Raw genomic sequence first — 15,564 nt, 5'->3', positions numbered from 1 at the left:
ATAAAGTTGCTCATAGTATTCCCTTATTGTATTTTTAATGACTACAGGATATATAGTGATATCCCATATTTCATTTCTGATATTGACAATTTGTGTCTTATCTCTTTTTATTTTTACCAATCTTGTTAGAGGTTTATCAACTTTTTTCAAAAAAACAGATTTTATTTTATTTAATTTTCTCTATAGTTTTCCTATTTAAATTCCATTGATTTCAGCTCTTGATTGTTTCCTTCCTTCTGCTTCTTTTGGGTTTATTCTTTTTTTCTAGTTCCTCGATATAAAAATTTCAATCATTCACTTGAGACTTTTCTTCATTTCAAATCTAAGCATTTAGTGTTATAAATTTCTCTCTCAGCACTGCTTTAACTGCATGTTACATTTGTCTGTATTTTATATTTCAGTTTTCACTCAGTTCTATATATATTTAGAAAATTTCCTTTGAGAATTTCTCATTGATCCACAGATTATTTAGAAGTGTGCTGTATAATTTTCAAGTATTTAGAGACTGTCCTGTTGTCTTTCTGTTCCTGGTTTATAGTTTATTTCCACTGCACTCAGAAAATAAACTGTTTAATTTCAAATTTTTTAAAGTTGCTGAGGTCTGTTATATGGCCATGCCTATGGTCTATCTTGCTAAGTGTTCTGTGGGTGCTTGGGTAAAAAAGTGCATTCTGGTCTTTTGGGGTAGAGTGTCCTATACAAAGAGCATGTGTGCATGAGTGCCAAGTCGCTTCAATTGTGTCCTACTCTTTGTGACCCTGTGGACTGTAGCCCAGCAGTCTCTTCTGTCCATAGGATTCTCCAGGCAAGAATACTGGAGTGGGTTGCCATGCCATCCTCCAGGGGATCTTCTCTACCCAGGGATCAAACCTACATCTCTTATGTCTCCTGTACTGGCAGGTGGGTTCTTTACCACGAGCACCACCTGGGAAGCCCATCTATACAAAGAGATGTACTTTGAGAATAGCATTGAAACAAAACATGTATATTACCATACATAAAATAGATGACCAGTGAAAATTCTATGCATGAAGCAGGGTACCCAAAGCTGGTGCTCTGGGACAATCCAGAGGGATGGGGTGGGCAGGGAGGAGGGAGGGGGGGTTCAGGATGGTGGGAACACATGTACACCCATGGCTCATTCATGTAGATATATGGCAAAAAACCACAATATTGTAAAGTAACTAGTCTCCAATTAAAATTAACTAATTAATTTAAAAAAACACTATGAATACTCATCAAGACAGACCACATTCTGGGCCATAAAGCAAACCTTAACAATTAAAAAAAAACAGAAATCAAACACTGTCTGCTTTCAAACCACAATGAAAATAAAGCAGAAATCAATAACAGAAAAGATTACTTGAAAGTCCCAAAATACTAGGAGATTAAACAACATGCTTCTAAATAACATATAGGTCAAAGAAGAAATCTCAGGAGAAATTTTAAAATATTTTTTAACTAGATGAAAATGAAAATACAACTTATCAAAATTTATGGTATGCCGCCAAAACAGTGCTTAGAGGAAGATTTACAACACTGAAAGTGAAAGCTCTAAAATCAATCATCTGAGCTTGTTCCTTAGGAAACTAGAAAAAGAAGAGTAATAAACAATAAGGTCTTACTGTACAGCACAGGGAGCTATACTTAGTATCCAGTGATAAACCATAATGGAAAAGAATATGAAAAAGAATATATATGTATAACTGAATAACTTTGCTGTACAGCAGAAATTAATACATTGTAAATCAACTATATTTCCATAAAATTTAAAAAATCTTTAAGAGTATATTAAATTCAAAGTAAGCAGAAGAAAAGAAATAATGATAATTAGAGTAGAAATCAATGAAACTGAAAACAGGAAATAAATAGACAAAACCAATGAAACCAAAACTGGTTATCTGAAAAGATAAAGAAAATTGATAAGGCTCTAGTTAGGCTAACTAAGAAAAAAAATACAAAGGATATAATTACTAATAAAAGAGGGGCCATCACTGCAGATACCATGGACATTAAAAGGATTAATAAAAGAATACCAGGAACAAATCTATGCCCACAAATTTGACAACCTAAATGAAATGGCCCAATTTCTTGAAAGACACAATCTGCCAAAACTCACACAAAAAGTAGACAATTAGAACAGGCCTATGTCTATTCTGTATCTATGAAAGAAATTGAATCAATAATTAAAAACTTTCCAAAATAGAAAGCACCAGGTTCTGATGGGTTCACTGGTGAATTCTACCAAATATTTAAGGAAGAAACTGTATCAACTGTCTACAATCTCCTTTAGAAAACAGAACAAAGGGAATGCTTCCTAACTCATCCTAAGATGCCAACATCACCCTAATACTAAAACCAGAAAAAGATATTACAAGAAAACTATAGACCAATATGTCTTATGAATACAGATGCAAAAATCCTCAACAAAATATTAGCAAATCAAATCCAACAATGAGTAAAAAGAATTTCTATACCAAGACCAAGTGTGATTTATATCAAGCATACAAGCCTGGTTTAACACTTGAAAATCAATTCATTATCACAGAAATAGGCTAAAGAAAAAAAAATCACATGATCATATCAATATATGCAGAGAAAGCATTTGATAAAATCTAACATGTATTCAGAGACATTACTTTGCCAACAAAGGTCCGTCTAGTCAAGGCTATGGTTTTTTCCCGTGGTCATGTATGGATGTGAGAGTTGGACTGTGAAGAAAGTTGATCGCCGAAGAATTGATGCTTTTGAACTGTGGTGTTGGAGAAGACTCTTGAGAGTCCCTTGTACCGCAAGGAGATCCAACCAGTCCATTCTAAGGGAGATCAATCCTGGGTGTTCACTGGAAGGACTGATGCTAAAGCTGAAACTCCAATACTTTGGCCACCTCATGCGGCGAGCTGACTCACTGGAAAAGACTCTGATGATGGGAAAGGTTGGGGGCAGGAGGAGAAGGGGACGACCGAGAATGAGATGGCTGGATGGCATCACAGACTCTGTGGACATGAGTTTGAGTGAACTCCGGGAGTTGGTGATGGACAGGGAGGCCTGGCGTGCTGTGATTCATGGGGTCGCAAAGAGTCGGACACGACTGAACGACTGAACTGAACATGTATTCATGATAAAGACTCTCAATAAACTAAGAATAGAGAACTTCTTCAATTTGCTGTAGAACAGCTACAAAATTCCTACAGCTAATATCATACATAATGGTGAAAAACTAGAAGCTTTCCTACTAAGATCAGGAACAAGGCAAGGATATCCCCTCTCATCACTCCTTTTCAGTCTTATACTGGAAGTCCTAGCTGATGCAATAAGACACAAAAAGGAAATAAAAGGTATATGGATTGTGAGAAATGACAGATGACACGCTGCTTATGCAGAAAATCCAAAAGAATTAGCAAAAAACTCCTGGAACTAGTAAGTGATTATAAGAAAGTTTCAAGATACAAGGTTAATGTACAAAATTTTATTGCTTTCCTGTATACTAGCAATGAACAAGTAGAATTTGAAATTAAAAACACAATAGGACAAATTAGGAGCTTGGTATGAACACACACACACTACTGTACATAAAAAGGTAACCAAAAAGGACCTTCTGTATAGCACAGGGAACTCTACTCAGTATTCTTGGACAATCTATATGAGAAAATAATCTGAAAAAGAATGAATCTATGTGTATTTGTAACTGAATCACTTTGCCATACACCTGAAACTAACAGAACATTGTAAATCAACTATGCTCCAATAAATTAAAAGAACACAAAACCATTTATATAAAATTCACAAAATTTAAATAAAATACTTAAGTCTAACAAAATAAGTACAAGATCTATATGAAGAAAACTAAAAGACTCTGATGGAAGAAATGAAAGAATTAATAAATGGAGAGACATTTCAGGTCTAAGGATAGGAAGACAATATTGTCAAGATGTCAGTTCTTCCGAACTTGATCTATAGACTCAGTGTAACCCCAATCAAAATCAGAGCAAATTATCATGTGGATATCAACTAAGTTACTCCAAAGTTTATATGAAGAGACAAAAGACCCAGAATAATCAACACAAAATATTAAAGGAGAAGAACAAAGTTGGAGGACTAATATTACCAACTTTAAGACTTCCTATAAAACTACAGTAATCAAGACCATGTGGTACTGATGAAGGAATAGACAAATAGATCAATGGACCAGAATAGAGAGGCTAGAAACAGACTCACATAAATATAGTCAACTGATTTTTGACAAAGAAGTGAAGGCAACACAACGGAGGAAAGAAAATCTCAACAAATGGTGCTGGAACAATGGATGTCCATGGGCAAAATAATAATAATCTATACATATATCTTATACATTTCACAAAATTATCTCAAAATGGATCACAGATCTAAATGTAAAAAGCAAAACTAAAAAACTCCTCAAACATAGACAGCATTGGAGAAAATCTAGATGACCTTGGGTTTGATGATGACTTTAGATACTATACCAAAGGCATGATCCATGAAAGAAAAAGTTGACAAACTGAACTTCATTAAAACTGAAACTGCTCTGTGAAAGACACTGTCAAGGGAACTCTTAAAACTCAGTAATAAGCAGACAACTAGATTTTAAAAATGGACTAAGTACCATCAAGAGACATCTCACCAAAGGTAATGTATAGATGGCAAATGAGCATATGAAAAGATGTTCCACACTGTATGTCTTCAGGGAAATACTAATTAAAACAACACTACAGGGGGTACTTCCCTGGCAGTCCAGTGGTTAAAACTCCAGGCGTCTAATGCATGGGGTGCAGGTTGGATCCTTGGTCGGGGAACTAAGATTCCACATGCCACATGGCACAGCCAAAAAAAATATACTTTAAAAAATTTTAAAAATTCACAACACACAATGCTGATGAGGGTGTGGAGCAACAGAAACTCTCATTTGTTGCTGGTGGAAAGGCAAAATGGTACAGCCACTTTGAGACAGTTTGGTGGTTTCTTACAAAACTAAACATACTCTGACCATACTATCCAGCAATTGTGTTCCTTGATATTTTACCAAAGAAGTTGAAAACATATGTCCACACAAAAAAATCTGCACAGAGATGTTTACAGAAGATTTATTTATAACTGCTACAACTTGGAAGCAACCAAGATGTCCTTCAGTAGGTGAATGGATTAAAAAACTGTGGTATATCCTGACAATGCAATGTAATTCAGTGCTGAAAATCAATGAGTTATCAAGCCGTGAAAAGACATGGGGAAATCTTAAATGCATATTCCTCAGTTAAAGAAGTCAATCTGAAAAGGCTACACGCTGTATGATTCCACCTTAAATGACATTCTGGAAAAGGCAAAACTATGGAGACAGTTGGAGAAGGAAATGGAAACCCACTCCAGTGTTCTTGCCTGGAGAATCCCAGGGACGGGGGAGCCTGGTGGGCTGCCATCTATGAGGTCGCACAGAGTTGGACATGACTGAAGCAACTTAGCAGCAGTAGCAGCAGCATGGAGACAGTAAACAGATCAGTGGTTGCAAGGTGCTGGTATAGAGGAAGGCATCAACAGGTAGAGCAAAAGGGATTTTTAGGATAGTGAAAATACTCTGTACAATAATATAATGGTGGATAAATGTGATTATACATTTGTCAAAATCTGTCCCATCACTTCATGGGAAATAGATGGGGAAACAGTGTCAGACTTTATTTTCTGGGGCTCCAAAATCACTGCAGATGCTGATTGCAGCCAGGAAATTGAAAGACGCTTACTCCTTGGAAGGAAAGTTATGACCAACCTAGATAGCATATTAAAAAGCAGAGACATTACTTTGCCAACAAAGGTCCATCTAGTCAAGGCTATGGTTTTTCCCGTGGTCATGTATGGATGTGAGAGTTGGACTGTGAAGAAAGCTGATCGCTGAAGAATTGATGCTTTTGAACTGTGATGTGGGAGAAGACTTTTGAGAGTCCCTTGGACTGCAAAGAGATCCAACCAGTCCATTCTAAGGGAGATCAGTCCTGGGTGTTCATTGGAAGGACTCATGCTGAAGTTGAAACTCCAATACTTTGGCCACCTCATGCAAAGAGTTGACTCACTGGAAAAGAGTCTGATGCTGGGAGGGATTGGGGGCAGGAGGAGACGGGGACGAAAGAGAATGAGATGGCTGGATGGCATCACCGACTCAATGGACATGAGTTTGAGTGAACTCCGGGAGTTGGTGATGGACAGGGAGGCCTGGCGTGCTGTGATTCATGGGGTCGCAAAGAGTCGGACACGACTGAGCGACTGAACTGAACTGAACTGATAGACATTTTGTCTATTACGTTAGGAAACTCCTATTTTAAATCTTTCATTTTAGCAGATAGTCCATTTTATTTATGTTCTGTGAATGGGTCTCAGCCTACTTTGTGGGCTGTATTTCTAATGCTAGTTTAATTTTCGGTCTTTGTGGTATTGTTTTGGTCTGTTTGGTTATCTGGAGTCAGTAGGGCTTCTATACATCGCTGACCCTGTCGCCTGAGTGGGTGGAAGCATTTCCCAAGGTAAGGCTGCTGGGTGTCTCTTGGCGGGGGATAGGTGTGGCAAGACACTCCTACTGGAACCCCCCAGCTGCTCTGGTGTCTCTGTTTGGGGGAGGAGAGACAAAGAGCCTTCTAGAACCAGGTACTTGCTGTGACTTCATCCCTCTTTTCTGTTCCACCCTCCCACCTCAGTATCGCTAGGATAAAGTAGGGAATCTCAGGCCCAGTAAGGATGGAGATTGCTTCTTTTGTCTACTATTGTTTGTAGGACTCCTGATGATTCCCCCTTGCCAGTGTGTTTAGCTCATCTGATGTCAGAGGGACTCCCACTCATTCTGGGTTCCCTTCCTCCTTTGGGTAAAGAGACATAAGACACCCTGCCTCTCTGTTGTTTCCAGTGTCCCAAGCAAGTTTTCTTTCTTTCTTCTTTTTAAAAAATTTTTATTCATTCATTTATTTTTGGTTGTGCTGGGTCTTTGTTGCTGTGCAGGTTTTTCTCTAGCTGGAGAGAGAGGGGGTTACTTTGTAACTGCAGTGTGCAGGCTTCTTCATTGCAGTGGCTTCTCTTGTTATGGAGCAAGGGCTCTAGAGCACAGGCTCAACAGTTGTGGAACACAGGCTTAGTTGCTCAGCAGCATGTGGAATCTTCCCAGATCAGGGGTCAAACCCACGTCTCCTGCATTGGCAGGGGGATTCTTCATCACTAAGCCACCAGGTAAAGCCCTGCTTTCTTCTTAATATCTTTCTGAGTTCTCCTTTGTTCATCTCTTGCATTATTTCCAGGGAGGGTTTATACTTGTGCTTAGCAGGAATAAGCAGGGGGAAACAGATCTGTGTCATTTTGTCCAAACCAGAAATCTCCTTCAAGATTTAAGATTGTAAAAAGGGCCTGAGACCATGATGTTTGAGAATTGTTGACCTTACAAAAGGATCTGCTGCCCATATGATTTGGAGGAACACCGAAGAGCCTCCTACTCCAAAATTCAGCCTACCAGTGTACTTGAAATCCTTAGTACTATGCAAGCATTTTCCCAAGGGATGTTACAGGAGATGTTACTTTGGATAACACTATAGAGGCATAGTATCTTCCCTGGTGGATTAAATGGTAAAGTGTCCGCTTACAATGCAGGAGACCCAGGTTCGATTGCTGAGTTGGGAAGATCCTCTGGAGAAGGAAATGGCAACCCACTCCGGTACTATTGCCTGGAAAATCCCATGGACGTAGGAGCATGGTAGGCTACAGTCCATGGGGTCGCAAAGAGTTGGACACGAATAAGTGACTTCACTTTCACTTTATAGAGGCATTAGCTCATTTGAGTAACTGGTTATTATCCATTGAAAAGTCAGAGTATAGAATATAGAAGCTCTCCAGGGTGGAACATGACTGTCAGGCAGGTGTTAAAAAATGGTCAAGTTTAAAAGATGCTCTCTATGCTGCAGGGGAGCTAGAATGAGAACGCTAGCTACCCTCAGGGTTGGGACAGGATGAAGATACAAAGATGACAGGAAGATCAAAGGAAATAGTATAGAAAGACAAATTCCTGGCCCCCTTCCCAAAGATGGCTTTAATTTTATTTTTTCTTAGTGACAGTGGTCAGGCAAAAGGAACGCAGGGATTTAACAAATATTTTGAAAATTTTAAAGAAAAAGCAAACTATCGTACTGATTACCCCTAGTTTCCTAGACTCAATAGCCGTGTTCTCTGTCACAGCCAGGTCATCTGGTCCAGGTGCTTCTCTCCCAGAGTTGGCTGTTTACATCAATGTCTTGATGAATTGAGAGAAGTATTTTAGGGTAGGCACTCATGTGGCATCTTCTGACTCCATGCAGTTTTCCCTCTCCCAATGTTCTCCTTCCTATGCATTCCTGGTTCCCATAACACCTCCGCCCAAAACAAAGTTGGAGTACATAAAGCAGCTACTCTTTTTGATGGAAAATTCACTGGAGATCACTAAGTGACTCTCCTGCCTTCAAAAGCCCATTTCTTTTCTCCTGGAAGTTAGGCACATCCATCCCTGGACACGCGCAAATAGTGACTTCCAAATGTCTTTAAAGCATCCAAAATTAAAGGGATAGAATGAGGATTTGGTGGCCATTACAGTTACCATAAACTTTCCTCTAAAAAAGGGATTTTGAAGATATTATTTGGCCGTCATTTTTGTCCTCTAGTTTACATCCCAAAATCTACTATGGCATTGAAGTGAAGTGAAGTGAAAGTCACTCAGTCATGTCCGACTCTTTGCAACCCCATGTGCTATACAGTCCATAGAATTCTCCAGGCCAGAATACTAGAGTGGGTAGCCTTTCCCTTCTCCAGGGGATCTTCCCAAACCAGGGGTCGAACCCAGGTCTCCCACATTGCAGGTCGATTCCTTACCAGCTGAGCCACAAGGGAAGCCCATTATGGGATTGGGTAATGGTAATAACTTTTGATAGGTAAAGTAAAAACACACACACACACACAAAAAAAAAACAAACAGAAAAGCCTCTAAGGGCTGCTCTCAACAAAAGTGCCTGAAGGCAGAGTAAACACAATTCTCACACAAAGCAAGCCATGGAAAAAGTCGTGATGCCTATCAACTAATATCTGCTGAGCACCTATTTTATGCCATAAACAGCACTAACACTGGGGAAATAATGAACAAGACAGACACAATCTCTGCCTGCCATGTCAATGCACCATGAACCATTTATACAGCACAGACCAGAATGGAGGCAAATGAAAATCAAGGAGTTGGTAACAATCTGATTTAAATATTTTCAACATATTTTTAATAGAAGCCATATAAATATGGCGCTAGTGGTAAAGAACCCGGCTGCCAATGCAGGAGATGTAAGAGTCATGGGTTCGATCCCTGGGTCTGGAAGATCCCCTGGAGGAGGGCACATCAATGCACTCCAGTACTCTTGCCTGGAGAATCCTGGCAGACAGAGAAGCCTGGCAGGCTACAATCCATAAGGACGCACAGAGTCGGACAAAACTGAAGCAATTTAGCACATATAAATATGTACATTGAGATATATAAAAGCTCAACAATATCACCTCAGAATAAGTACAGTAACCTCCAAATCTATTGTGAGACAAAGTATTTTTAAGGATACAGCATGTTGTTCTATAAATAGGTAACAATTGGCAAGGCAATATTTCCAGATCATTTTTATTGCCCTGATTCCCAATACTCAGCAACATAATCAATCCTTAAATTCTGAAGAAAAGACAGTTTTCAGAAACTGTCCATCTCTAATATAATGACAATGTACTTCAGAGCTAAGAGTTATATATTTCCAGATGAACTTTTAAAAAATGTCACATCATTCTATTAGTGAACATTACTTAAGCCTCTGAGATCACTGTCTAGTCCAGCACTGTCCAATAGAATTTTCCATGATGAAAATAGCCATTGAAAGTGAAAAAGTAAAAGTGTTAGTTGCTCAGTTGTGTCCAACTCTTTGTGACCCCAGCAGTTAGGACTTCGCGCTTTCACTGCTGAGGGCATGAAAGTGTTAGTTTGCCAGTCTCCTTTGTCCATGGGATTTCCCAGGCAAGAATACTGGAATGGGTTACCATTTCCTTCTTCAGGGGATCTTTCCAACCCAGGGTTCGAACCCAAATCTCCTGAATTGCAAGCAAATTCTTTACTGTCTGAGCCACCCCCCGGGGAAGCCCATTACCCACATGCAGTTATGGAGCACCTGAAATGTTGCTAGTGCAACTGAAGAACTGAATTTCTTATTTTATTTAATTTTAATTAAGTTATATGTGAATAGCTACATGTGGATAGTGAAAAGTAAAATTTAGTCTTAAACTGAAAGTGATTCTGTGTGTGTCAGGGGAAAAAAATGTTCCCTTCCTTTGGATTCATTTAGTCTAAATTGAGAAATTATTTAAAAATTGAAGAAGGAAAAAAACCTATACATTGACAAGACTCTGACTGTACAGCAAAATAAAGATTAGCACCTGATTTAAACAAAACTGAGGACTGCAATTTCACTCACTGACCTGGCTGAATTAAAAAAACAACCCCCCCACCCAAAGAACACATACGTGGTTGAAATATGTGTGAATACTGCTTTTAAAAATCAGTGCATACTATTAAAGGAAAATAATCCAAGGTGTATACACTTGAGTTAATCAACACTCTAAACAGATTTTAAATGCCTCATGTTTTGGTAATGATTGTTCATTCATCTATTTAATGCCTGCAATGTGACAGGCTCTTTGCTTAGGGGGATTATTATTCTAACATACCAAACAGACATATTTGACCTGTCGCAGTTTAAGTGAATTAATTTCAAGTTGCTGCTGCTAAGTCGCTTCATTCGTGTCCAACTCTGTGCGACTCCATAGACAGCAGCCCACCAGGCTCTGCCGTCTTTGGGATTTTCTAGGCAAGAACACTGGAGTAGGTTGCCATTTCCTTCTCCAATGCATGAAAGTGAAAAGTGAAAGTGAAGTCACTCAGTCGTGTCTGACTCTTCACGACCCCATGGACTGCAGCCTACCAGGGTCCTCCGTCTATGGGATTTTCCAGGCAAGAGTACTGGAGTGGGTTGCCATTGCCTTCTCCTAATTTCAAGCAACTTCATGTAAAATTGCTTCATTTTTGAGTTAGGCAATAATCAAGTGATCACTAACTTTATGAATCTGACTAAAGTTCAAATATGTTACTGCATTAAAATGCATAGCACATACCTTGTGAAAATGGAAACAACATTAACATATCTTTCCAACAGGTGACTATACTACAAGCATCTAAAATGATATGCTTGAACTTTTTGAAGATATTTTTCAATAAAATTATTTTCCTGAAGTGGAATATACCTGACTTCCTTAGAAGTCAGTAGAAAGCCTTTCATTAAAATAAAATCTGCCTTGCTTAGTTGCCCAAAAATTCATTTTATATATGTATGTGAAAATCATTTCTGAATGTTTGGGGTTTGAGAAGGTAACTCACTCTTTTGTTTTTCTACCTTTATTCAGATATAATTTCCATATAACATTGTATAAGCTTAAGCTGTACAAAGTGTTGATTTGACATATATTGTAAAATGATTACCACCAAAGCATTAACTAACACTTTCATCACATCACATAATTACCATTTCTTTTTTGTGGTGACAATATTTAAGATCTACTCTCTAAATAACTTTCAAGTGTACAGTGTCAATTATAGTCATCATGCTGTACATTAGATCCCTAGTAGTTACTCATCTTCTAACTGGAAGTTTGTACCGTTTCATCAACATCACCCCCATTATCCCACAACCACCATCCCTGGTAACCACCACTATACTCTCTGTTTCTATGAATTCAGGTTGCTGTTTTTTCAGATTCCACATTTGAGTGAGATCATACAGTGTTTGTCTTTCTCTGACTTATCTCACTTAGCATAATGTCCTTAAGGTCCATTCATGTCACAAATGGCAGGATTTCAGAAGGTAATTAATTTTCAGTAAACATTTCCTATGTGCCCACTATGTGCCAAGCACCATGCTTGACACCAAAAATGTGACTTTTTTCCTGAACAGGAAACAAGTTCAGATAGCACATCAAATTGCACATTGATGGAAACACTCCCAGCTGCCTCACAGCCATTTCTGGATCAACTGATGGACACTACTAATACCAGGCATAGCTTACTAAATTCTTTCTTTCTCTGACTTTCATACATACGTAAGCACTGCAAACAACAATATATTGTACCATATTTCCATTCTATCTGATAGACTGACACTACCACATTTTGTTGGGCCAGCTAGATTATATATGTACACTATGCATTAGCAAAATCAGTTAGACAGTAACTTAAAAACAAAGTATTTGTTGGTAACTCTGGGCTTAGTTCAGAAAGTCACAATCAAGTAAGATCCTGAAATCATCTAAGTAAGTTTTTAAACAATAAAAAATTGCATACAAGATATAAACTCAATTCTGTAATATACTATTTACTTGCAAGAGGAAAAAAAGTAAGAAATTCACCAGAATCTCTGATAAGATTTCTGGTGACTTTTATTTTCTTATTTATGTTTCCATATTTCCAACTGTCTACAAAGACCATATATTACATTTATAATCAGTAAAAATTGTATCTACATTAGTTATAGTAGAAGGCACTCTTGTAACTGTTCCAAAATGGGTATCTAGTATAGGCCAGAGATAGCCTCAGAGAGGGAAGTAGGTGTTGACTACAGGTGTGGTTTTAGAGGCTGCTGCAGGAGGCCCATGGCGACCCAATTAGCTAATGACTGGAATCTCTTTAAAAGGGACAAAGACTTTCACTGTCTAAAGTTAAGGTTTAAAATGAATATTCCTGGAGGAAAGGGAAAATAAGAACATATATTCCCACCAGGATGGAAATTGAGAAAGGCAGCTTTTTCCAGCTCGAAGTCCTGGCTAAATGTAGTATTATCTTCTGGTAACTCCACAGAATATGTCTGCTTAAACATTTAGCAATGAACATTTATTATTAAATATCATATAGTTTTGAAAACTAACATTTCTGATGATAAAAATAGTGTAATACAGTGTTCTTTGTAGAAACCATAGAAAATATGAAAAGGCTGGGGAATAAGATTAAAATCATCTATAATCCCATCAGCCAGAGGTAATCATCATAAACAATTTGGTACATAACCTTCTAAGAATTTATTCTAGGCATGTGGGTATATCCTGCTTTTCACTTAGTATTTTATCTTGAGCATTTTCTTATGTTGTTACATATGCTTCAGTTCAGTTCAGTCACTTAGTTGTGACTGACTCTTTGCAACCCCATGAATCGCAGCACGCCAGGCCTCCCTGTCCATCACCAACTCCTGGAGTTCACTCAAACTCATGTCCATCGAGTTGGTGATGCCATCCAGCCATCTCATCCTCTGTCGTCCCCTTCTCCTCCTGCCCACAATCCCTCCCAGCATCAGAGTCTTTTCCAATGAGTCAACTCTTCGCATGAGGTGGCCAAAGTATTGGAGTTTTACCTTTAGCATCAGTCCTTCCAATGAACACCCAGGACTGATCTCCTTTAGGATGGATTGGTTGGATCTCCTTGCAGTTCAAGGGACTCTCAAGAGTTCTTTAGTAAACCTCATTCTAATAACTGCCTAATATTACTTAGGACTTCCCTTGTGGCTCAGCTAGTAAAGAATCTGCCTGCAATGTGGGAGACCTGGGTTCCATCCCTGGGTTGGGAAGATTCCCCTGGAGAAAGGAAAGGCTACCCACTCCAGTATTCTGGCCTAGAGAATGTTGCAAAAACATTTCTTGGATAAACAATCTTACTGAATCTACCATGGACCTAATTTATCATAAGAAGAGATTCAAAATACATCTGGTATCTGAAAAAAACTAATCAAGGGATTTTTCTGAATTAGTGATCTCTCCTGGGTCTACCAATATTAGGATTTTGACTCTAAAAATGATTTTGTTTTGCTCAAACCCCTAAAAACGCAATGATAAATTACTCACGTGTTTCCCTAAAAACCGTCTTATGCTTTGAAAAGTACAACTCTTAGGAAATATTAGATAGTTAAGCATGACAGGCGCTCCCAGCCAGGTTTAGCAAGTTGATCAAAATAAGTTTGAAGGAAACAGTCAAGTAAAACAGAGGAAAAAAAGTATCCTTGGCACAAACTTCAGCTTCTGAGTAAATTCATCTGTTTAATCTTCAAGCTAAAGAAAGAAAGATACTGCAATTTGGGGGGGGGTGCGGAATTCTAATTCAGAAGCTACATAAAATAATTCTATTTACAGCCTGGGTTCCCAAAATATCAGCATAGCACATATTTGCTAAGCAAGTTTTCTGAAAATTGTTTTACTCAGCACACTAATATAGTTCCTTTTAAGCACAGGAGGGGAATATTCTATGTAAAAAAAAAAAAAAATTGCGGTTTCAGTTTAAAAGGAAACTCCATTCCCAATGATCTTCGGTGGGCTGAAGATCCTCCCCCCTTACCTGCAAGGCAGTTGAGAATCAGAAACACCTTCCAAAATGTTAACCCCATTGTGCTGAGGTTCGCTGAGCGCAGTCAAGGTCCAGTAGCTTGCCTGGGCTAGGCTGAGTCTCAAACTCACTTCTTCAGTCACACTGAGGTTTGCCAGGCTTATCTGCCAGCATCACCAAGCAAACAAGCTTCTTGGGGCTTACTTATTGGTTACAGACCTTTCTCAGAGCAGATGTGTGTTTCTTTGAAATGTTTTTCATGGGGCGTGTTTCCTTGATATATTTGCTACTGTGTTAATGATAAACCCACGTATTTAAATTCTTAAAGTTCTTTGTACACAGATTCCTAAGTTTTATTGTTTAAAATTAATCTTATTAAAAAGTTATGCTTGAGGGGAAAAGATATAATTGGAAGAGAACCTATATAAATAAAATTTGACAAGGTTAATTAATTTCAAATGTTTCCATAAATGCCTTATGGCATTGATTCACTAACCTTTTACAAATTAAGTTAGCAAATTAATGTTCTAAGATTTTCTCAGGAGACAGGGTTCACAGGAAGGGCACAGGGGACATGAAGCAAGAAAGCACCCAGTTTCTATGTGAACAAACTCTGGACACATCACACTTTTTTGAAGCCCTAGTAGTAGAGTGAATTGTTTTTGTCTTCTAAGTTAGAAACCCTGTAGCATTTATTCATTCACCTAATTTTGCAAATTGGTTGGGCTTGCCCGATGGCTCAGCAGGTAACAAATCTGCCTGCAATGCAAGAGATGCAGGTTCGATCCCTGGATCAGGAAGATCCAGTGGAGGAGGAAATGGTAACACATTCCAGTATTCTTACCTGGAAAATGGATAGGGGAGCCTTGAGGGCTACAGTCCATGGGGTCACAGAGTCAGACACAACTGACCACACACGAGCAATTTTGCAAAACGAGGTGAGTAAATACATGAGCTAAGACTTCCACTGGATGAGTCTGAATTTTTGCAGAATTAGGATACTGAATAGGTGCCACAGGGTTAACTTAGAAAGGGGATTCACTAGAAGGGAATGGCAGGCTATAGAAGTGAGAAGCCTTCAAATGAACATGAATGTTTAACAAAGTTGCCCTCATGCTTAACTA

The 15,564-nt window shown here is 38.5% G+C and overlaps 1 protein-coding gene across 1 annotated transcript in view; it reads right to left on the bottom strand.

The window, feature by feature from the left end:
• The window catches only part of VSIG1 (V-set and immunoglobulin domain containing 1), a 33,139-nt gene extending 18,401 nt beyond the window's left edge, over positions 1–14,738 (bottom strand). The window contains exon 1 of the mRNA XM_055438439.2: positions 14,453–14,738. Within this exon, the coding sequence (XP_055294414.1) occupies positions 14,453–14,501 (49 nt within the window). The 5' untranslated portion in view covers positions 14,502–14,738. The remainder of the gene's footprint in view (positions 1–14,452) is intronic.
• Positions 14,739–15,564: the final 826 nt, after the last annotated feature.

The sequence above is a fragment of the Moschus berezovskii genome, chromosome X, assembly GCF_049115385.1.
Source record: "Moschus berezovskii isolate FMDL1 chromosome X, NW_MosBer_1.0, whole genome shotgun sequence".
Classification (NCBI taxonomy): domain Eukaryota; kingdom Metazoa; phylum Chordata; class Mammalia; order Artiodactyla; family Moschidae; genus Moschus; species Moschus berezovskii.
Note: the sequence above shows the minus strand (reverse complement) of the source record. Positions and strands in the feature narration are given on the sequence as shown.